At 44.0% G+C, this 24346-nt stretch overlaps 1 protein-coding gene across 1 annotated transcript in view; it reads right to left on the bottom strand.

Moving 5' to 3' along the window:
* LRP4 (LDL receptor related protein 4) overlaps window positions 1-24346 on the bottom strand; it is a 54780-nt gene that overhangs the window by 1397 nt on the left and 29037 nt on the right. Inside the window, exons 2-37 of the mRNA XM_069738839.1 lie at window positions 19577-19723; window positions 19307-19423; window positions 18962-19075; window positions 17775-17891; window positions 16708-16836; window positions 16438-16557; window positions 15210-15335; window positions 14751-14876; window positions 14540-14674; window positions 13841-13966; window positions 13123-13353; window positions 12458-12614; window positions 12133-12350; window positions 11869-12045; window positions 11646-11768; window positions 10697-10905; window positions 10305-10386; window positions 9975-10080; window positions 9662-9863; window positions 9370-9559; window positions 8403-8534; window positions 8170-8310; window positions 7986-8072; window positions 7711-7882; window positions 7433-7595; window positions 6823-7048; window positions 6421-6724; window positions 5250-5468; window positions 5024-5158; window positions 4813-4921; window positions 4547-4691; window positions 4353-4466; window positions 3466-3586; window positions 3304-3368; window positions 3128-3215; window positions 2627-2768 (exon numbers count right to left, since the gene is read on the bottom strand). Of these exons, the coding sequence (XP_069594940.1) occupies window positions 2627-2768; window positions 3128-3215; window positions 3304-3368; window positions 3466-3586; window positions 4353-4466; window positions 4547-4691; window positions 4813-4921; window positions 5024-5158; window positions 5250-5468; window positions 6421-6724; window positions 6823-7048; window positions 7433-7595; window positions 7711-7882; window positions 7986-8072; window positions 8170-8310; window positions 8403-8534; window positions 9370-9559; window positions 9662-9863; window positions 9975-10080; window positions 10305-10386; window positions 10697-10905; window positions 11646-11768; window positions 11869-12045; window positions 12133-12350; window positions 12458-12614; window positions 13123-13353; window positions 13841-13966; window positions 14540-14674; window positions 14751-14876; window positions 15210-15335; window positions 16438-16557; window positions 16708-16836; window positions 17775-17891; window positions 18962-19075; window positions 19307-19423; window positions 19577-19723 (5315 nt within the window). The remainder of the gene's footprint in view (window positions 1-2626; window positions 2769-3127; window positions 3216-3303; window positions 3369-3465; window positions 3587-4352; window positions 4467-4546; window positions 4692-4812; window positions 4922-5023; window positions 5159-5249; window positions 5469-6420; window positions 6725-6822; window positions 7049-7432; window positions 7596-7710; window positions 7883-7985; window positions 8073-8169; window positions 8311-8402; window positions 8535-9369; window positions 9560-9661; window positions 9864-9974; window positions 10081-10304; window positions 10387-10696; window positions 10906-11645; window positions 11769-11868; window positions 12046-12132; window positions 12351-12457; window positions 12615-13122; window positions 13354-13840; window positions 13967-14539; window positions 14675-14750; window positions 14877-15209; window positions 15336-16437; window positions 16558-16707; window positions 16837-17774; window positions 17892-18961; window positions 19076-19306; window positions 19424-19576; window positions 19724-24346) is intronic.

Below are 24346 nucleotides of genomic sequence, written 5' to 3'. Positions count from 1 at the left end.
AGAAAGTGGGGTGTAAATTACTGCCTGACCATCCAGCTGCAGCTCATCTCCCAGTCAACAGAAGTATCAGACTGCTAAAATCCAAACATAACCTCATTCATAAACCGAACCTCCTGCTCCTTTCTTCAGGTCATTTCTTGTGCTGGTCCGTTTCTTTGGTATGTATTACCTAGGACGAGAACCTGACCTCTTAGGTCACTTTCCCCCATGTTGCATGCACTTTGTATGAAAGGCTGACACGCTGTACAAAAACATGCCGTTCTACTTTAGTAGCCTCATAAGATTTTGCTGCTAGCCTTCATTCCTTCAGCTTAAAGGGAACCTGTCACCAGAAATAAAGCGGTTAACCTGCAGCTTAACTGTGTTATTATGCTGCCCGAAACCTGCACCCAGCTGAGAAAAAAAATAAACTTTATTCTACCCGCAAGCATTCTGTTTCAGTCATGGGGCGGTGGCGGTTCAGTTACTGCTAGCTCAGAGTATACAGAGCGGCTATTGTAAGCGCAAGACCATCCCAGACTGACTGAGGCTGGCTGTCAGTCAGGGCCCGGGACCTTAGGCTAGGTTCCCATTGCGTTAAAGGGACCGCGCTAACGGACAGCATTGCACGGCAAAATTAACGCCGTGCAACGCGTCCGTTAGCGCGCCCATTAACAGCAATGGGGACACGCCATTTTCAGCACGCGCTAGCGATGTGCCGGTGTTTTTTGGCGCGCCGTGGACGCTGCTTGCAGCGTCCAAGGCGCGCCCGAGGTCCGTTCCCCGCTCTCGCAGATCAGAGATCTGCGAGAGCGGGGACGTTTAACGCGACCCCTTTTAAAAAAAAACATAACTCAAGCAATAAGGTCGTTAAAGAGAAAACAATCAAAAACTTCAATATGAAACGCAGAAGACGGTGTTATAACATAATCGACAACAAATGATACAGGGTAAAAAGAAATTAAAACTAAAAAAAATCTTGTACGATAAATTAAAGAAATCTAGACTTCTTTATCTGCTGTGTTTAGAAGACAGAATTCACTTTATACTGACCATGAAGAGTAACTGGCCATTCCCCGGGCCTGAGCTGATACAGGCCTCCATATGCATTAACATCTGCTGGTATTGGCAGGAGCCGGAAGCTGATGTACATGAGGGACTCCTGACTTTTCCCCCCAACAGATGTCAGTATATAGACGGGCCTGGGCTTACTGAATTTAAAAGGCTAACTGTTTTCTTCTTAGGAACATTCAGGTGCATGGGGGGGGAATTAGGAAAGATAGCAAATCAGCTGAACAAACTGCTAAGAGAGGCTCCACATTGCGAAATATAGTTACACACCTGTTCTGGGTCTGGGCTCTGCTCCCTACACCCCAGTCTGCTAAACTTTGCGGTGCTCAATGTGAGACTTTGTAAGTTGCCCGGTGTGCTCCCATGTGTTGATCTTTCTAGGCCTGTATAAGGCCTCCTATGACACGAACCTGTGTCTTGGTTTTAAGACTTTCTAGAAAGACTGTCTGTGCACAATTCCGGTCTTCAGTGTCCAGGACGTCTCCTGGCTGCCTATGGTTACCAGTCACTCAATTACCCATCTGCGGCTTTCAGTACCACCGCTAACAGCCCGTGGTCTCCAGGACATCTCATGTCGGTCTGCAGTTTCCAGCGTCATGGTTCTCGGTCTGCAGTCTCCAGGATGTTTCTTGTCTGCATGCAGCTTCCATGGTATTGAGACTTTCCATTTACTACAGAGTTCTGTCTTCTACTGGTTCCTGGTCTTCTAGCTGTCTGCCACTTCCATGGTATGGAGACATTCTAGTTACATCGGAGCTCTGTTTGCAGTCTTCAGGACGTCACCTGTCTACCGAAGGCCTTCGGTACCTCTGCTAACTGTCTTGTCTGCCTCACCCATCTGGTGCATGAACAACAGCGTGCCCACCCGGACCTTGTGCTTAGAGGATCCACCTCACCTACTAAGCCCCTTTGTGTGACAAATATGCTATAAGGATCCTTCCTTCTTAGCAAAAGGAAACCATTAACACCAGTGTGATCTGCTGGTCTATGATATATAGCTGCTAGTTTCTATAGAATTTCTCATAGCATCTTATCGTAAATTTAATATTGCTAGATTAAACTAAGAAAAAAAAAAAAAAGAAAACAAACAGACCATGATGGCTGCAAGTTAAATTCTATGATGGTCCTCCTCTCACTTAGATAGTGCTCAATAAGGGGGCAAATAACGTGTTAGTTACAGAGCATGCCCACACGGTTAAAGCAATGGTTTCCAGACATACCTCAGCCCAGAGAAGAGCATTACCAGTTACTACATAGATGCACATAATAGAGGGCTGTACTAAGGAGTCATGCCATCCATATTGTGAACCCCTATACACGCGAATCCTTCATAAATCTGATAAACAAGTCCACAAAAGCTAAAACCAATGTAAAGAGTCAACCACGTGCATCAGCCACCAATACCTGCAGGTAGCAGAAGACCTCAGAAGAGGAAAGGAGAGAGACTTTCAGAGGGAGAAGAGTGCTGCGGGGGATGAGATGGGCGACATGGAATAGGTCAGAGGCATACTTGTAACAAATGGCAAAGGGACCCCATGGATCCATCATTTCAGGACGCCCTTTATTTAATGCTCACCTCCTTGCGATGCCGTTGCAGGTGACAAGCTACTGGCCGGTGCACGGCCTCAATCTTCACCTCCTGGGTGGACGTGCGGTAGGATGGGTTGCTGTAGGTCAATGTTCCCATTGCTGGGTCTGACAGCTTTGCCCGACGATGCCTTGGGAAAAAAAGAAATGTGTATGAAATCCTCACATTTGGAAATTAAATGTATTTGCATTTTAAACACGGGATCTTTATGGGCCATATGAGCGGTTGGCAGACGCTTCTGCTATCCATCCTAACCTTTCAGTCTCTATACATGAGCTACCATTACATAGATTTACTGTCCAGGGACTTAAATTACAGAGTCCATACAGATTAGCCTGCAGCCCACTCCAGGTTTTGCATTAGACCGCTGACCCTACATCTCATTGTCCCTCTGAATCAGACAACTATAAGAGACAGAGTATAAAAACACCATGAATCCGTCTGTATATGTGCCCCGTCCTCATCACCCCTTCAAACCTATGCGCTCACCTGTAAATCAGCAGAGCACAGATCAGAAGAAGCAGGCACAAGAGAGACAGCGATCCAGCAATTATGTGAGGTACACGCAGTTTATCTCCTGGGTGCATAGGAAAAAATCTCAATAAGGACACATTTTATCATACATGTAAATATGTACATTGCTATGGCCTAGGCCCTCCCCGTACCTGCACTGGCTGGGATCGCTCCATTGTGGGTGCACAGTCCTTTTGTTGCCTCCACAGCTGAGCAACTGAAAGATAAATGTGACAAATAAGGATTGATGGAGATACTGAAGCCTTTAATCACCTTATTAAAATCATCTGCCATATAGCACACCGTACTCCTACCTTCCCGCTGTCACCCCAGGTGTACTGTCTGCTCCTTCGCCCTGTATGTTAGGACTGGAAGGGCCAGAGATCTTCTCGCTAATGTTTGTTGGATGCGGAGGTGATGGTAGAAATCCAGGAGCTGAAAAATAAAATGGAAATTATTATTTGACACCAAAATAGGAAGTCAGTATATATACGAGATACCCAAGAACTCAGAAATTGGGGTCTAGTTTTTAAAGGGGTTTACATAAGAGTTCTATTATAAAGGTAAGATTGTGGATTTATCACACTGCAATTGAAACCCATCACGATCTTGAGGTCAAGTCATGGTGGCTGATGGTGTCAGAAGCATCTGACATTGTCCAATAGTATCAGCAATGTTTGGACTACGTAGGGGCATGTCTCTAGAATTTGGACTACGTAGGGGCATGTCTCTAGAATAAGGAAAATGGAAGTGTCCATTTGTCAAGTTACTCATTCATTTTTTGAGGGGAACAGAAATGCCAAAATGCAGAGTTCAAAGAAATGATCTTCTATATTATGTGCAATAAAAGGGTTAACTAAAATTGACATGTTAGGAAAGATGAAGGGTCTACAAATACATCCAGACCTCAGACATGAATGGGGGGGGGGTCTTGTCCCTTATCAAAGCAAACTATCCAAAGATCTCTTCCGGGCCACCATTAACACAGCTATTCCTGTATCTCGGCATTATGTCAATAGATCACTCACGGAAAGTACCCTTGGGCATTGTAGCTCCCCTGAATTCAGCTCCGGTCAGTCAACGTAACTCCGAAACAAAATAAAGCAATGAACTTTTCAGCCATACTGCTGGGGGGGGGGGGGTCTCTATGACAGGTCACAAGAGGTTTTAACAGCACTTTAGTAGGAAGCTGGGTACTCACTGGTGGAGCAGACCTCGTTCGCCAGGTCATCTGGACAGGCACACACAAAGTCATAACTTCGGGCGAAGCAAAGATGGGAGCAACCCCCATTATTGACGCCACACAGGTTGCTGCCTGCGCGACGGGAGAAAGGGATGTGCTTAGTTTACAACTAGTTTCAGTAAAGTAAGTGCAAGAGTTGGCCCGTCTCCTACCTGTCTGTCTTAATGGAGACACCACAATGATATCCATTAATCCTTCCATGTTACCCAAAACGCTTTCTGGGATTTTTCCAGAGTATTTGTCCACCCTCTGAATAGACTTTGTCTGCCAATCAGTCCAGTAGATCCAGCGGCCCTCCTGTTTGGTAAAACCAATAAGAAAAATAAAATCATTGGATTTAAAAAAAAAAAAAACAACCAAAAACTCAAAATATTCCTTGTGCTCATTTTTATGTGAGAGGATTTCCCAAAATGTTTACCTGAGTGAGCGCGAATGGGTGAGACACCTGGTTGATGAGCACCTGGCGGGTTTTGCCATTCAGATCAGCATTCTCTATGCGATCCAAGTGAGCATCCACCCAAAAAATTCTGGGAAAAAAAAAATTCATAGGCAAATACATGAATGTCAAATCTACATATGACGTACGAGAAGCTTTTAATGAACCTATGCGGTTTTAGATGACTACTGACCTACGGGTGTCATAGTCCAAAGTCAGTCCATTGGGCCACCCAAGATCTGTATTAATGAGGACTTTGCGATCAGAACCATCCAAGTGAGACCTCTCAATTTTGGCAACAAGACCCCAGTCGGTCCAGAATAGATAGCTGCAAGAGGGAAATTCAGTTAAACAATGTATTCTACAGGAGGTCATCGGCCAACAAGGAGTACATCTAGAGAGTGGACATATATTCTCACCCTTTTCTTGGGAACACAGCAATGGCTCGAGGCTCGTCTAGGCTATTGTTGATCAGAACTTTCCGGTATCTTCCGTCCAGACGTGCCACCTCGATGGTGTTAGCGCCAGTGTCTGTCCAATATAGGTTTCTTGCTACCCAATCCACAGCCAAACCATCTGTAGTCTTCAGGCCCTCACCAATAATTGTCTCCATACCATTTCCATCAAGGTCCACTCTCCTAATGGGGCAAATGTAAAAGTTCAGCACAAAGCAAAACAAAGGCAAAGCTTCTTTATTTTCAGGCTTGGCCGCATAGAGTTGGCAAATGAACGTCAGGCCAGAAAAAAAAAAAAAAAAAGCGCTCCCGCTTCTTTTCCAGAAGCAGCTTGGCTTTGTTGTTAGCCATTGTAATCCAGACCCCTACCCATGAGGACAAGCTGCAACATCAGAGGGAGCAGATGGAGAATAGTAGTACTTTTCTTGTTTTGCTCTTTCCGGGTACAGAACCACAAAGCGGCAAGTTAATAACGGTTCATTACTGACGCTTCTCTAAATAGCTCCAGAGGTACGGTACTTCGTGATGATTGCAAAAAAATATTAACCATGTTAGAAATTTTTTGCAATAGTCACAAGGTCACTAGCAGAGAAAAGGATGCCTGGCTGCAATCATGGAGCCGGGTTCAGAATGATGCTGCACGTGGTTTGGACAACATGAATCAACTGTGCATGGTTGACCTTTCTCTTCAGACAGAGCCCTGTTTTGGGATCGTTGCGGGTCCCAAAGGTTGGCCCCCATGTGGTTAGCAACTTGAGACAACCTTTGAGGAGCAATGAAGAATAGTATTTTTTTTCTATTTTAAAGTAATTGGCGCTAATCAAACAGCCATCTGACCATCATTAAAGGAGTGCAGTAGAAAACTGTAGTTTGTCATGGGTCTGGTTTCTCCAACCCACGCCAGGCCGACCACTCCTGAAGAAGTGGGTCATTTGGATGAATGATTGACCATCTGATACAGTGACGGGTTGGGTCAGTGGCTTGTATAAAAGGGGGTGCTGAATCTGAGGACCATCCTCATGAGTACGGAGATGAACATCCTATGAGATTATTCACTGAATTCTTGCAAGAACAACTGCTAAACATATTGATATAAGAGAAAAAAAAAAACCCAAAGTCCACCCTATCTCAGCACCTGATTACATCCAGGAAGACATCTGTGTAGTAGATTTTGCCTTCTACGCTGTCATAATCCAAGGAGATTACATTGTTCAGTTCTTTAATGGGAACATAGACATCGGTGTAATCATCGGTGTCCAGAGAGATACGACGAATGGAATCACGGCTGGAGAAGAGCAGGTAGGTATCGGGAGACGGGTCGCACGTTCTGCCATCATCCTTCAGCAGAATGCCCGTGGGACAGGCACAAGAGTAACTCACAGGGTTTGGCAGGCAGAGGTGGGAGCACCCACCATTTTTGTTCCCACACTTGTTGTATCCTATAAAAAATAAATAGGGACAAATGAGGCGCCACACACAAAATAAAGATGACGGATGACAATGATGTACTTTAAAGAGCTAGAAGTCTGCAACTAACCTAAAGCATGAGTGCGGTCCACTGCTTGTATGTCCATCAGCCCTGGCAGATTGTCTCTGACCACAATAACATTTGCTCCAGTGTCTTTATCTGCCCTTTGGATTTTGCGCGTCTGCCAGTCTGTCCAATAAATATGAGCCCCAAGGAGCGTTAAGCCATATGGATGCTGGACTGGAGACACCAAGATCCGTCGGTTCCTTCCCATCAGATCAGACGCCTCTATCCTCTGAACAAAAAAACAAAAAAAAAGCATTTAGGAATGAGGATAGAAGACACCTATACAGAGATTGTGAATACTTCCATAATGGCAATTGTTTAAGGGGTTGTCCACACCTGGAGACATCTTTATTAGGTGCTACAGCTTGCTCAACCCTAAAAAGTTGTTAAATGAGGCATGTGCCGACTACAGTCTCAGAGGTATTTTGAAAGGTTCTATTGAGAAGCTCAGATGAGACTATGCGGCACGTAATCACAGGTATATAAATTACCATTAGGGTTCAACAAGCAGCAGCGCTTGGAGAAGATTTCACCTACGGTGGCAACTCTTAACACACAACATAAGTACGGTAATATGCCTAAAAAGCAGCCTACCGACACGGACGCCACATACCTCTGTATGCGCATCAGCCCACAAAAGTTGAGAACCGGCTTTGTCCACTGCCAGTCCATTGGGCCAACCCAAGTTCATATTGATCAACAGTTTACGGTCGGAACCATCCATTCCTGCTCTTTCCAACTTGGCATTCTCTCCCCAGTCTGACCAGTACATATATCTACCAGAAAAAAAGAATAAATGTAAAACAATTATGGGGTACCGTTCCCCTGTTTTGAGAGATTAAATTTAAAAAAAAAAAAAAATATTGCATTTTTTTTTGTTTGTTTCCTTACCCCATCTCATGATACAATGCAATTGCTCGTGGGCTTCCAAGATTGTGCCAGACAAGCACCTTCCTCATGGAGCCATCCAAATTTCCCACTTCGATCCTATTAGTCCCAGTGTCTGTCCAGTATATTTTGCGACCTATGGCATCCACTGCGAGACCATCTGTGGTTACCAGACCTGGGATATAAGAAACTTTCCATTATTATGAGTGGATGAAATGATTAGTTGGATGCATTTTTAGGCACACTATTTAAACACATGCGACTGGGTGGTTTATTACCAGTGGTCATTATATCTTGGTGATTAGATCCATCCAGTGCGGCTCTGCTAATTTTACGAAGAGTACTGTCCGCCCAATACGCCAACCCTGCAAACAGAAAGGATCCTAAGCAAAGTAGATCACTCATATTTCGACTAATTTCCATCATCCTATTGATCCATGGATAACCTCTTGGATAACTCACCATCAACAGGATCCACCCCAACAGCTATTGTATTCTTCATGGTCACATTTATGGGAAGCACAACATCGGCAAAATACGGAATATCCAGAGAAACAGAGCGGATGTCGGTCCTCCTGGCAAAAATGAGAAACCGGTCCATGCCTGAAAATATACGTGATAGGAGAAATGGTTTAAAAAACATAATATCCTATGGGATACGTTACCCAAAAATGAAGCAAAGATTTGTAATTCACCTGATGAACAGGTTCTGCCGTCTGCTTGCAGGTTTACGCCAGTGGGACAGGCACAGCTGTGGCCTTTTGGGTGTGGAGAGAGGAGGCAGATATGGCTGCAGCCTCCATTGTCTATGGAGCAAACTGAGTGAACTATGGAAAAAAAAAAGCAAGTTATGTCCCACATTAGGTTCTGATGCATAAGATGTAGTCACCAACTTAGGCCCCATCCCCAGGTCCTAATCTAATTTCTCCATCCAATACACATTGGCTAATTTCATGACAAGCCAATGGAACTTTCATAAGAATATGGAAAACCAGACATTGCAGCGTTCAATGCACAGCAGGACAAGAAAGGAAGAAGGATCATCTGCCGACCTCCAGATGCAGAAGTGAGCAGCAACAAACAACCAATTTTATGAAAAATGAAAGTTTATTTAAATTAGAGGCCAAAGAAGGGAAACCCAATACAACTGATCATAGGTAAATTATACTTAGAGTTTATGAAGATTGCAGGGTCATCAAAAACTCTGGATTTTAACTTTTGAATTAGGAAAAAAAAAGACAAGTCAGAAGTTTCGATCGACAAGTATCACAACGTTGAGACTTTCAAAGACTGATGAAACGTAAGGTCAGAAATGCTCGGTTGAGAGCAGTGTCTTTATAGCTATGTGGTTGGTTTACCAATTTATGGAAAGGTTATATTTTCTATTAATCTGTACCCTGCTCGGTCTGCTCGCCGGGGAAAGCCGAGCAGAAACTAAGGAGCATGGACTTGCATAAATCCATACACTACTTGCTTAGCTCGCCAACACCCCAAACAAAGTGGACAAATTGTTATGCCAGGTTCATGACCTAAGTGGGTTAAGCAGCACATAAGGATCCTTTCTTTGGTGCCTTTTTAATTCCCGCACCAGAAGGCAGAATATTTGTAGACTCTTCCAACAAACAATAAAACAGCACAAATATCTGTTGTCATTTTTTTTACCTTTGGGACGTTGGCGGTGGAACACGTGAATATCCATAAGATTCTCCAAATTCTCCCTCACCGTTTTCCGTTCCAGACCGCTCTTTCGATCTGCACTCTCAATGCTCTTAGATTGCCAGTCCGTCCAGTAAATTCGGTCTTCATATAGGGTCAGACCAAATGGGTGAGGAAGCTCTGTACCAATAAGGACCTAAAAAAAACAAAACAAAAAAAAACAACCAACCCATCAATAATAACTTATTTCCATCCGTGAAAAGCGTCTGTAAAGAAAGGTGCTTCAGCGACTACTCACCGTGCGGTCGGCGCCATCGAGTTTTGCCGTTTCTATGGTTTTCATTCCGGCATCTGCCCAGTAAAGTCTCTCAGATTCGTAATCAATTGCCAGTCCATTAGGCCAAGTAAGGTTGGAGGAGATTATGACCATACGTCCGGAAGCGTCCATCCCGGCACGCTCGATCTTAGGATTGGCTCCCCAGTCGGTCCAGTACATGAACCTACGGTGGAGAATAGCTTGTATTTTTAAAAATAAAATACAGGCATCTTTACTCTTTTGGGGTTTACCTAAAATATTAAAACTGGATGCAAATAACAGGAAAAGTTCTCACCCCCCTATTGGATCCACCACGATATCCCTTGGTCGGTCCAGGTTCTCCCAGATGAGCACACTGCGCAGCGAGCCGTCCGTATTAGAAACCTCTATGCGGTCAGTCCCTGGATTAGAGACACAAGATGCCACAAATGTGGGGGCAGGACTGATCCTTTCAGAGCAAAACTAACATTTTGGCAAGTTCTAGACCAAATGCCACAATAACCGCAGCGGAATCGTATCGAGCGTCCGCACCACAATTTAGGATGAGTTCTAAACGTTTTAGCGTCCTACTAATGTACTGAATGACAACTTTCAAAGACCTTTAACAATAATAAAATGACAATACCTGCATCCGTCCAATATAGCTTCCGTGTCACCCAGTCTATAGCCAACCCAGCAGGACTTTCTAAGCTGGTCTCTATAACGACCTGGTGGAAAATAAATCATTAACGATTCATTATTTAATGTTGTAGCTTACAAGACAATAGGCAGACACTGGATTGTGAGCGTGCATTACAGCAAAATGCCTTTGATCTGTTATTTATGGGAGCTAATTAGTAACAAATGAGCAAATATCAAAGGATTAATCTAAAACTTTACTTAGTACAAGATCGTAATCTGTTCACTTTGCTTAAAGCAGTAGGTACAAATCTGTGCTGGAAGTGGGCGAGCATCATTTCTGGATTAATGGTAGTGCAGAGGACAATCCGTTCTACAGAATACAGTCTGCCTCCTCACCTCCTGGCCGCTGCCATCAGACTTTGCACGGTTGATGGAGTCCGAATTGGTGTCTGTCCAGTACATGTAGTCATTTGCAGAATCCCAGTCCAGAGCGACGGCGCTGCGTACATTGGATAGCGGGATGACAAAATCGGAAAAGTCACTGGTGTCGAAACTGATCCTCCGGATGTCCGTCCTTCGGGCAAAAAGCAGGAACTTGTCAAGACCTGATCGAAGGTCAAAGGTCATCATCTTAATTCTTCAGCTTCAAAATGGCATAAAGAGCAAATGCAGGAATTTGAGCTCATAGCTAAGGTGGGAACTAAACTACGGGATTCACATATTAGTGCACTAAATGATCTGCTTGGACCCTTCTTGGGATTTCCACAAGTGGATCACATTTACAAGTCTCTCTTGGCTATACAAAAGTCTACATTCATCAAAATGCCATCACCCAACCCTCGAGGATCCTACCCACAGTGACTGGAGGACAGAGAATCTGGTGGGTAGGAAGCAAGCTAAAATCAAATAAACTTAATATTCAGCATTAAAAGGGTATATAAGCCATCTAAAATACTAAAGCACAATTTTGGAAATACAGATTTGTGTATAGAACTCCTATGCAGATCTATGTTTCTCCATGGCAACAGACTACAAACGAACCCCAGGTTATTTAATCTTGCAGTCACACTCCTTTCCCCCTAGCCACTACATCTTGCTAACATTTATTTAAATAGACATAAGGAGGAAAATTTGACTACAGTATTTACTTTATAAAGTTGATTAATTATTTAAATGCATTGGGGCCATAAGAATTGGTTGGAAAGTTGGGCATATTCATTAATATGTAGGGCATGCAACACAGCTAGAAATCAGAGCTTTCAACAATTCACGATTCTTCAACGTAATAAACAGGGCACGGGGGTCATATATTTATTCATCGCGTATACATTATAATAGTACTTACTTAATGCACACGTCTTGGATCCGGTCTTTCGGAAGCCAGTAGGGCAAGCACAAGCAAAAGAGTTTCCGCTAGGTAAACACAAATGCGAGCAGCCCCCATTATCGGTACCGCAACGGTTCTTCCCTGCGGGAAATCAAAGTAAATCAACCACTAACATAACAAATCTGGAAAAAAAAAAAAAAAAAAAAAAACACCATGAAGGATCCAGGCTAAATTTGCTCACCTGCAGGTTGCCTCTGTGGATGCAATGTGTGGATGTCCATAGGAAAGTGCAGCTTGCTCCGGATCACCTCTTGGTTCTTGCCCGTGAACTTATTGGCGCTGTTTATACTTTTAGTGTGCCAGTCGGTCCAGTAAAGACTGTCCTCAAAAACGGTGATGGCAAACGGGTGCGGGAGACCTGCAGAGCACAGGACGAATATGAGCAAGTGGACAAGTTGGGGGCCAATAGTTCAAAACAGAAACAAGATAATAATGCGCTTCCAACCTTGGTTAATTACAGCTTTGCGGTTGGACCCATCAAGATCTGCTCTTTCAATGACATGGTGTTTGGCATCAACCCAGTACATTCGTTTCCCAGCGTAATCAATGGTCAGTCCATTAGGCCAGAAGAGATGAGTATCGGCGATCACGCTTCGGTTGGAGCCGTCCATGCTGGCATATTCAATACGTGGCGTATTACCCCAGTCTGTCCAGTAGATGGTGCTAAAGTAACAAATAAGCGGATTAAATGACAAAGTATTAAGATTCGCAAATTACATAAATGGGTGAATTATATGGCACATTGGGATCACTAAATACCATCCACGTACCCTTCCATTGGGTTGAGAGCTATGGCTCGAGGCTTCTCCAGGTTGTTCCAGAGGATGACCCTACGATGAGTCCCGTCTAGATTAGACACCTCAATACGAGATGTTCCCGAGTCCGTCCAGAACAACTTGTCATGGATCCAATCAATTGCCAGACCCCCTAAATGAAAAACAGAACCATGTATAAACTATATACAGTTAACTGTATAGGAGCGTATACAAGTGGTCACCAACTTCTCGGACCACAAGAAAGCTACAAGTTTCTGAGATAAGCATGTCATCCATAGCTTCTCATGGACAGGCGTCTGAACAGTCGGGGCCCCGTCCGGCTCGGCTCTTATTCACATTGAGGTCGGCTGCCAATATGTGAGGTTTTAATACTAGAGACAGGATAAGACCCTCATGATTTGGTACACCCCGTTGCGGTGGGATACCTTTTCTGCTTTTTTGATCAAAATAGTGTTACCAAATCCCCCATGTTAGTGTATTACTACTAATTACTTACTACAGGGTATATGCACATTTTGGGTTTTTTTTCTTAAGTTTCATATTGGATCTCACTACTGCCAAAATGCACATAAAAAAAATGTTCTCCAGCAATTAAATCGAGGACATATAAGAAGTTCCCTGACCCAATTAACATTCATTACAAAGTCTGCAGAACTCACCTGGACTCTCGAGCCCGGTGGACACCACCTCCTGCACATTGCTGCCATTCAGGTTGGCGCTCATGATACGATCCAGAGTGACATCGGACCAGAAGACTAATTCGTGTTGATGGTGAAAATCCAAGGCAATGGCGTTCTCAAGATTATTAAGGAGAAGAGTATACTCAGAACGATGAGGCAGAACTTGGCGAATGTCGATCCTATTGGCAAATAGCAGAACTGGTTCTGGCCCTAAAGAAAGAAAAAAAAAAAACAATATAGGTCATGAGCACCAATGGCTGTCATTTCAGGTGACTGGTCAGAATATGTAGTCATGCGTGTATGTGAGGAATATCAGGATTTAGGGTCTGCGGAGAGGAAAAGTGCAGACTACATCTCTAATTTTCTGTTGTCTCTGGGCTAATTGGTAATTAGCTGCTATGATGACTTCTATACACAGCCATAAGGGATTCCTGTCTTTGTAGCGCATGTCCAGAAGCAGCATGTAAAACATTAAAGAGCCGTACTGAGCAGTGTAGCTGTGAATCCAGCTCTGACTTGAGAAACAAAACACCAGAAAGGAGCAGCTGAGTGTGTGTCTGTGCCCAGCTCCTTCCTCCACCACCTCAGACACCTGCAGCTTATTATGTTTAGGCCAAGATAAATTTTAGCAGTTGTTCAGAGTAAATTATGAGCTCCGGAGGCAGCGGGGTTTACAGATTAGGGGCAAGGATCTTACCCAGAGCCTTGCAGCTCCGTTTGTCTGGTCGTAGTTGATATCCCGACTCACAGAAGCACTGGAAGCCGCCCTCTGTGTTGCTGCAGCCTTGGCTACAATATCCTTCCTCTGCACATTCATTTACATCTGTGCGGTACAGAAATACAACAATACAGCATTTTTTTTAATCTTTCACATTACAGGTAGATTATTATTTGCTATGAGTTCTATTTATTGCCACGCTAAGAACAGGCTTGGATTAGGGTTCGTTTTCCCTGAGAGAGCGCCTCCTCGTCCATGAGCTTTTCTCTGGTATTGCAGTTGAGGCATGGGAAAGAGTGGTAGTGTCTAAAAAGGTGGTATGGGGGGAAAAAAAAAAAAAGTTTGATGATCGACTCATTCCACTATTTAGGGTTTCATCACAAGGTATCAGGCCTGTCGAGAGCGTCACACCACCGCACAAGTGACTTTACTCCTCAATCAAGTCCTCCCAGCCTCAGTATTGCCGCCAGCGTTTGTGGGACCCAGAAGTAATCACCTATCCACTGGATGGAATCATTGTTTTGAAGCTGGAATACACCTGCATGTCCAGAAAAACCACCTGTAACATTCTCCCAATCAATTCTACCCCTGTTCTCTTGTTAAAACTCAGCCATTTCAATAATAGAAAAAAAAAAAAAAAAAACAGGCACATGCCATATACAAGTCTCACTTCTTTACCTTGGCACGATCGACCATCCATCATAAGCTTGTAACCAGTCTGACAAGTGCACTGTACGAGCCCCCGCACCGTCTGGCACTTTTGGGCACAGCCCCCGTTGTTGTGGTTGCAGTTCTCTTCTCCCGTGCGGGGTCCTGAGAAAGCAACAGACATTCTCAGAGAATGTATCGCTGATCTGGAAAGTTAGGAGTTTGGCAGAGCGATACTCACGGCAGTTTTGATGTGGGCTCTCGTCACTGCCGTCACCACAGTCATTGGCTCCATTGCACAGTTTGCGTTGCCCGATGCAGCGGCCATTACTGCACAAGAACTGATCCGGAGCACATTGTGGAGCTCCTGTCATGGAGGAGACATTACATACGAATGAGCCGCCTGGTGGGGAAGGGTTTATAACTGCAATTAAATCCGGACATAAATAATGTTGCTAATGGTGAGAGTATGCATCATAGTAACCCTTGTTCACACTCACCTTCCCAGCATGGCCTGACCTCTTGCATTTGCCTTCCATGTCTGACCGGACCATTCACACTGACCTTCAATGGCTGCCGTGACCCTAGTTTTCACATTTGCAGCATTCTTCTATCTGACCCCTTACATTCTCATTCCGACCCTAAACCACATAATTCCACACACTTTTCCCCAGTATTTTTATGTCGCTTTAGAACTTACCAGTTTTTTCACATCCCATCTCATCACTGTTATCCGAGCAGTCATCTTCACCGTCACATCTCCAGGAAAGTCGTACACACCGGCCGGTGCCGCACCGAAACTGGTCAGCTGTGCACACCGAGGTCGCTGTGAGGGTTACACACAATGTGACTCCCATTACAGTGGACACAATACTAATGGTTCAACAAGCCCACGCCGAACCTACGAGGTCGATATGCCAGCTAATCCAGCTCACATCGTTACGGGGCTGTAACTAGAGCGCTCAGATACACTAAAGTATCCAACTTTTCATAATAAGCCGTCACGTGTGAACATGAGGAGTATGGTACCACCATTTCTGGCCAGTGCATTTTTCCCTAGTTTTCCCCTCTGGAGGCTTTAGTTTTCAGTTGTCTCTGAGCTAGTGTGTACAGAATAGATCCAATGTGAAAATCGTGAGAAATCTAGTGAGGAAGCCATATGGAGATCATGCTTTGGCTACATTGGGGGCCCTTGGTCTAAGGGCACTGACGTGCCACCAGCGGACATCCAACCTGATTTGCATATTTCTTCATTAACATCTAAACAACAACAACAACAAAAAAAGTAATTTTATTGGGGGACAAGAGCCAACACCAGTTCCATATGTATAAAACATGCTGACGGGTTTCTTTTAATATTAGTTTTTATTTATAAAGATTATATCGGTGACTAACGAGCCGTTCACGAATATCAGCAGGACAATAAATTGGAATCATTATTCTCATTTACTGACGGCAACTGCAGATCTTGAAATATGGAGTTAATGGGAGCAGTGGATTAGAAAACTGCAAAACCTCACTGTTAAATTACAGAGGAACGTCCTTCAATAAAGGGGGATGCGAACACTGGATGTCCATGGCAAACAATGCAGTTGTAGGATTTATAAAACCCGATCCCTCATCTGTCATTTTTACCAATGAGCTTAGTGAAGATCTGCTAGAAAGCACGTATCCGCATCAGGCAAACAAAGTGCGCCCTTAGACATGACATGGATTTTAATGGGCACCATGCAATTCTCAATTTTCCCATTAAACACAGGCTTACAATTTCCGTCACGGATTTCAGCTGATGGCCGAACAGATAGTCAACCTAGGACCGTACACTTAATTTAAGGAGACTCGAATGACAAAAGTTTGCAAACAGCGGAGAACCCCTTCGAAATGTACAAATAATCCAACAATGCCCAGGACGGATTCCATATACTCACTGCAGTTCCTCTCATCTGACTGATCGTCACAGTCGGCGTCTCCATCGCAGCGCCAGCCGGAGTTGATACACAGTCCACTGTTGCACATAAACTCTCCGGAGCGGCACGGTTGGTGGGATGCTGCAAAGTTATTATAAAAGGGTTTGTGAGAAAAGAGCAGCGTAGGTAAGGGAGGGTCAGGGCAAAGAACAGGCACAAGACGAAACACATGGCATGAGAAGAAAGCAGAGACAACTGGGAGGACATGACAGGAGAGGCGGTTGTACTCACAGCAGTCTGATTCATCCGACCAGTCTCCGCAGTCATCGTCACCATCGCAGTGGTAGATGTCCAAGATGCAGCGTCCATAGGCACACTGAAATTCTTCCGAGCCGCAGCTGGGTGCTGGAACATCAGAGGCTTTTGGGGAAGACACAAGAAATCAGTGGCAGCACCAAACCATTTCCCCATGGTGGTACCACAAATGTCTACTGCACCTCAGGGAGGAAACGTGTCAACATCCAATGCGTATTGTTTCTCCTTGCGGAGATTGACATGCTAAGCATGCCAAGATGAGGAGACTTAAAGCCGCAATGCTCCTCTGGGTAATATGCTAATACTGCAAATTGTCTCTTCAGAGAGGAAGAGAACTAGAACTCTAGCGCCACCTATCGGAAGGTAGCAATCCTACAAGTCAATGTCGACCCTTTAACGAGCCTTGTCGCATGACTTGGGATAATAGCCAAACCAGAATCTCAATTTCCAGACACTGTTTCAGGGTACTGCCCCTCGTCAGTGCAAAGTGGAGATCTGGTTTGGCTGTGTGATAGGCATCCGACCGATATCCAAGAAGTATGGTTTCTCCTTGCGGAGATGGACATGCTAAGCATGCCGAGATGAGGAGACTTAAAGCCGCAAGGACAAACAATACTTCTTGGATATCAGTCGGACGCCTCTCACACAGCCAAACCAGATCTCCGATTTGCACCGACGAGGGGCAGTACCCCGAAACACAGTGTCTGAAAACTGAGATTCTGGTTTGGCTATTATCCTAAGTCATGCGACAAGGCTCGTTAAAGGGTCGACATTGACTTGTAGGATTGCTACCTTCCAATAGGTGGCACTAGAGTTTTAGCTCTCTTCCTCTCTGAAGAGACAATTTGCAATGCAACATGAAAAATATGTTGCACTTTTATTTTGACTCCTCATGGCGAGATTTCCTGAAGACTCAACCTAAATTCCAATTTTGTAGAAAGCACATGTATTCTCTTGATGGGCCTAGTACAAGTCTTCATCACCACCTGACGCCATTACAGCTCTCCCCGGTAATAATTTGCCAGATGTCCGCAAATACTTACGGCAAGATTCCTCATCGGATCCATCCTTACAGTCGGTGTCTCCATCACAAAACCAATGTTCAGCAATACAACTTCCATCAGAGCAACCGAACTCCTTCTCTGAGCATTTCCTCATATCTATAAAGAAGAGAAGACGGGGTGAAGAAAAAATTTAAGACTTTGCCATTACTGAGACAGGAGATGGAAGGTCGTACTGATGAGCTTCTATGTAGACGGAGGAGGTAGAGCTACATGCGCCATCTCCTGTCTCAGTAATGGGAGTCACGGAATCTAGATTTTACTTCAAGATTGAGAATTTGGATAACGACTGATCAATTTTGGCAGAAAAAGAAGTACATTTTTTAATGAAATAAAAATTAAGACGACTGTTACTCTTTAACCAAAGGAGACTAAAAGCAACAACCAGATGCCAGGTCAATGGAAAAATATGCCAGACGGCAAACAAGAAACACCATAGTAATAGAGCGGTGGTTGTAATATTACACATGTGAAGGTCTTCTCATTACCTGCATTGAGTTACAAAAGCCGGAAAACAGACTGAATGACCTTAAAATTTAGTTTGAATGGTAAGCAAATATTTGGATAACACTCCATTACTTCCCGAACATTTCATTAACTAAGCCTGTATCATGCTGGTGATAAAGTTGACAACCTATTTGCTCTCGACTGCACTTATTTAATGCGCTGTCGGAGAAAAATGTAAGGTGCCCGCAAACAGAGGAACGCCGGCCAAACAAATATTCCACTCTCCCTTTAAGGCAGATGTTGGGGGAAAGAGGGATAAGGCATATTGACTTTACGTATGCCCAATTCTTAATCTGCTGTGAGAAATGTGGCTTATTCTTCTCATTAGGAACCCATGTTTCTGAATCTCATAGTTGGGAAGAAAAGCTTTCAGGTAATCAGACGTTCGGGAGATTTTACCATTCTCTAGCTACTTTCGTGACCATTCATTTTAGGAATATGTTGGTTGATCCCAGGACCTCTTACGTGTATATCAGATCTGATGACTCCTACACTAAGAAATTCAATGGTATTCTATAAATATGGACCAAGTGTTGAATTAAAAGTATTTTCCGCCACCGTTACGTGAGCGACCACCAATCTGTCATTCTTGCATCACCTGTGCCGAAGGTCGAATTTACATAATGGAGACAGACCATATAGATCTTCCGGCACAGACTTACCACACTGCTCATCGCTGTTGTCTCCACAGTCATTGTCCCCATCGCAGTGCCACAGGCTTCGGATACAGTAGCCATTTTGGCAGGAGAATTCATCTTCTTCACATTCACGGGGAGCTGCAAAGACAGACACCACTATAAATATGCACAGTTATATCCTAGATCACATCATGGTCAACATGGATCATCCAACAAGACATGGCCAACAAGCCTATCCAACATAGAACTAAAGGCAACCAAAGAAAAGAATACACAATGTTGAATGTATTTCCTAAAAGACCTGGTTGAACTGATCAAAAAAAATATTAGAACCAGATAAAGAATGGAGCCTTCACAAAGAATACTTACGACAGTCCTGCTCGTCGGAGTCATCCTCGCAGTCGTTGTCCCCATCACACACCCAAGAGCGTCGGATACACTTTCCATTATCGCAGTGAAAGTCCAGAGGAGAGCAGGTGGGAAGCACTGGAAGGGTAAAAAATGCAGAATAGATCATCTATGTCCAACAGATCGCCGTACAGGAAAGTCCATGATGGCCACTTGTCATTCAGGAGCCTCAATCACAGGAGTAAAGCTGTGACCGAGCCGGACTCTTTACTCCACAGTCATACTACTTACTGCAGCCATCTTCGTCGCTGTGGTCGCCACAGTCATTATCGCCATCACATTGCCATTGTGCGGGGATACACGTGCATTCTCCAAACGCACTGACCGCACACGTGAAGTGGTTTCGTCCACACGCACACTCTGAGGTACTGGAAAACCCTGAAGGAAAGAAAAAAAAAAAAAAAAAAAAGGAGGAAAACTCTCAAATGTTCAGCTGGTAATAAGAGTAGCAAATCATAAGTTGGATATCCAAGTCGTACCGTACACTTCAATGTTCTGTGTTAGTGGGATTCTAAGTAGTCTATCGAAAAACGCTAGCCAAAATCATGGGACGGGTGGTCAGCCAACAACCGTTCCTCCAATACTAATTCCAATAACATGAATGCAAGTAGAAATCCAATGTGTGCCCATCATCGGGGGGACAGCTAGGAGGCCACTAAATAGGTCAGCGCAACCCACCAAAACCAGTGGGTTCAGATAAATCCCCTTTGGCAGACACTCAATTAGTGAGGACATGACACTTATCAAAATATAGGAGCAATACAAATTTTTTTTGTTAACTGGCCAGATTGTCTATGACAGGGGTCCCCAACTCCAGTCCTCAAGGCCCACCAACATGTCATGTTTTCAGGATTTCCTTAGTCTTGCCCAGGTAATAATTGCATCACCTGTGCAATGCAAAGGAAATCCTGAAAACATGACCTGTTGGTGGGCCTTGAGGACTGGAATTGGGGACCCCTGGTCTATGAGACCTAGTATTGTTCTGGAGAGCACACCACATTTTTGTAAACTGGACAAAACAAGTAAAGGGTGCGTTCCCATATAATTTGCATTGGGCATTGTACTAAGAATTAGACAAGTGCCAATCAGTACTTGTTATGGGGAGAAAAAAAAAATCTGCCTGTGTATGCTCACTATAGCCGTCATGGATTGCGGTCATTTCAAGGCCAAAAGATAGACATTAGCTCTATTCTGGAAAAATATATTTTAAAAAAATAAAAAAGTCCATCTGCAGATCTCTGGACATAGACTTGTAACCTTGAGATTGATATTTTTCAACAATTTTGGTTCTCAAGTCCTCAGACAGTTCTCTTCTTCCCTTTCTGTTCTCCATGCTTAGTGTGGCAGACACACAATGCAAATATTAAGTCAACATCACCCTTTTTGTCTGGTTTCAGGTGTGACTTTCATATTGCCCACACCTGTTGCTTGCCACAGGTGAGTCTGAATGAGCATCACATGCTGGAAACAATGTTTACCCACAATTTTGGAAAGCTGCCAACAATTTTGGTGTTGAAATTATGTCCAATTTGCCTGTTCATGTTTTTATTTTGTGTTTTTCCATTACACACAAAAAGGAAATAAACACATGTATAACAAACATGTGTAATTGCAATAAATTTTCTGGGAGAAATACTTCAATTTCTGGAACAAAGTCAATGGTGCCAACACTTTCGGCCATGATAGACAGATAGAGATATACACACACATATAACGTGATGACTAGTGATAAGTGGAAGGGCTCACTACTCGAGTTTGCATCGAATGCTTGGGTACGCACAGAGTATCGTGGGTGTTCGGTCAACATGCTCGAGTCCCTGCCCCGTATGTTTTGGAGCTGTTAGCCGAAAAACACGCGGGCATTTTTTGTGTATGGCAGGTAATCCCTGTTTTGTTTTGTTTTTTGCTGTAACAGCCATGAAAAATGCGAGCACCTGCGATACTCGGTGCGGACCCGAGCACCGATGCAAACTCAAATAGCGAGCACCTTCGTCCATCACTAGTGATGAGATGACTGATCCCAATCAAAGTTGATTGTAGCACACTGAACTACGGACAACTGGGTCTCCTTATCTTTTGCCATTAATTGGGGTAATAGTTATCTGGACTATTTATGCTATGACAATTTTTGGAAAGAGTCTTCCAATAACGAGCAGGTCCATGAGAAAAAATGTAATCAATCCAGATTTTCTACAAGATCTCCTTCTGGATTCATCCTCTATTAAGGTTCTTAGTAAGATACTCTTATTGTAAGACTACACCCAGTCAGTGACATCAGATATTCGCTGGGGGAAACATCTAATAATCCACCATGTGCACTGCGTGTCACCAAACATCTAAACTCATCCCTAAAAACGGCCAGTCTGGGGACTAGAAGAAGAAATCCACACCAAGGACTCAGATACCGAATCCCCAATTGTTGATGGATCCAATCAAGATTGGAAAAAAAAAAAAAGTCAAATATATTTTTAACCAAAACGGACAAAATTTGTGTAAGCCAAAAGGACTGCAGAAGCTTTGGCTCTTACTGGTCAACATAAGTACATTTGTCGTCCTAACACAAAATAGACACCCTCATCAATTTCTATACCCACTGACTACGACGGACCCTGGTGGACCTATATAGGCTTGTACAAGATCGATCTTTTTACAGAGCGTTCATCCATCACGTCACCATGGATCGAGATTGAGCCGAAGGCAGTTAAATAAATAGAAAAGTGATTACTTTATCACCGTGCTGGTCTCGGGAGTCAAGTAAAGGATTATTACCAGTAGGGTTTAAAAGGAAAAATACTTTGCGCTGTGCTGATCTCATGGACAACAATGGTTGATGAGCCATCCCCACATTCATGGAACAGATGATCACATAAGTAACAAATAAGGGTGCAAACGCATCGGATTTTCATCAGAAAGATAGAGACTTTTCTGACAAACCAATCTCGACTATAGAATTTGCATGTATATATAGTCAACAAAATCTATTTTTGAGGATGATACTATAAGAAAAAAAAAACGGAGTGAGATCCTTTACAATATCAGAAGAACTAGGCTGCCCGCATACAATTGTAGAGGAGTCCTCAGAATTTGCCCCAAAATTCTGCTGCACCACTTGCAGGGCCATGCCAAAACTATAAAGTATTTTGTCTGTTGCCTGCACAGTTATAGACTTAAGATAAAAATACACAAAACGGAAGAAAATCCAACTAAACAAGAATTCCTTGCATGACCAGAGGATACCACGGCATGAAACAAAGACTTAACAAATGTCATTTTGGGGGCTGTAGATGCTCTTCAGAGAAGTTTCAGATAGGAGGAACAAGATAGTCACTAACACAAGCGGTTTGTCTGATCTATGTTCTGGGTAAAAAAAAAAATAATAATTATTAATTCCTACTTTTCCTCGCCAATGACGCAGAGAATAAATAATTAGATACAGGAGAGATTAGGGACGATTTGGGCAATGAGGAACTTAAGCTGTTCAGAGGATAAAAGCTTCTACCAAACATCAGTTCTTCCAGAAAAGTTGTATGAAAACAATGTAAAAGGACAAAAGAAAAAAAAACAAAACCACCTTACAGAACAGGAAACCATGAAAACGACACCAAATTGTTAAAGCCTCAAACAAACCAACTGTCAGGAACAGACCAAAATGTAAAAGCACGGCTGCTTTCCTCCATAAACAGCGCCCCGTCTGCCCATTGGTTGTGTCCATTTATATCAAACCGTCCACATCGGAGAGTGACCCACTTCACGTGTCCATCCGTTCCGTTCTTTCACCCCGTATCACGCAAACTCCCCTCCCCCCACACGTCGCACACTCACATATTGTTCTCCAGAGACAATGACCCGTTTATATTCAACCTCCATCCGGCCCGATCACAGTGACAGGGAGGGACGGAGAAACAGGCGTTCTGCGTTATACGGGGTTAATTATTTCCACTGGCAAACAATACAGACAACAGAAAGCGGTGAATGAAAGCGGAGATAGAAAGGCGACAACGCCGCCGGCAGTTTATGGTTCGAGACTCCAACCTTTCCGCCTTACTCTTGATTAGAAGTTATCGTCCAATAACAGCAGAACCTCCATAAAAAGAATCCAGTAGTTTTCGCACCTCAATGATGGGTCAAAAAAGTGCAAAGTCCCCGAGTCACACGAAACCCACGATAAAAAGTGGTTTATTTTTTAACATCCTTTTGCTTTTGATCTTTGTGTAGTGACTCAAGACTGTAAAGGCCCTTGACGTGCATGGAGAGTTTGTGCATTTTGGACAAAATGTGCTGAGCATTGCAGAGGGTCGGAAGACGCGCTTCAGAGACCTGAGCAGTGGGACACCCGGGGAGAGGTATCTGCTTATTTATAATGTGGGTCCCACTATACTGTACAGAGGACCAGGTGGGTCCAACTATACTGCACGGAGGACCAGGTGGGTCCTACTATACTGTACAGAGGACCAGGTGGGTCCAACTATACAGCACAGAGGACCAGGTGGGTCCAACTATACTGCACAGAGGACCAGGTGGGTCCAACTATACTGTACGGAGGACCAGGTGGGTCCAACTATACTGTACGGAGGACCAGGTGGGTCCAACTATACTGCACAGAGGACCAGGTGGGTCCAACTATACTGCACAGAGGACCAGGTGGGTCCAACTATACTGTACAGAGGACCAGGTGGGTCCAACTATACAGCACAGAGGACCAGGTGGGTCCAACTATACTGCACGGAGGACCAGGTGGGTCCAACTATACTGCACGGAGGACCAGGTGGGTCCAACTATACTGTACAGAGGACCAGGTGGGTCCAACTATACAGCACAGAGGACCAGGTGGGTCCAACTATACTGTACAGAGGACCAGGTGGGTCCAGCTATACTACACGGAGGACCAGGTGGGTCCAACTATACTGTACAGAGGACCAGGTGGGTCCAACTATACAGCACAGAGGACCAGGTGGGTCCAACTATACTGCACAGAGGACCAGGTGGGTCCAGCTATACTAC

This window comes from Ranitomeya imitator, chromosome 9 (genome assembly GCF_032444005.1).
Source record: "Ranitomeya imitator isolate aRanImi1 chromosome 9, aRanImi1.pri, whole genome shotgun sequence".
Taxonomy (NCBI): domain Eukaryota; kingdom Metazoa; phylum Chordata; class Amphibia; order Anura; family Dendrobatidae; genus Ranitomeya; species Ranitomeya imitator.
Note: the sequence above shows the minus strand (reverse complement) of the source record. Positions and strands in the feature narration are given on the sequence as shown.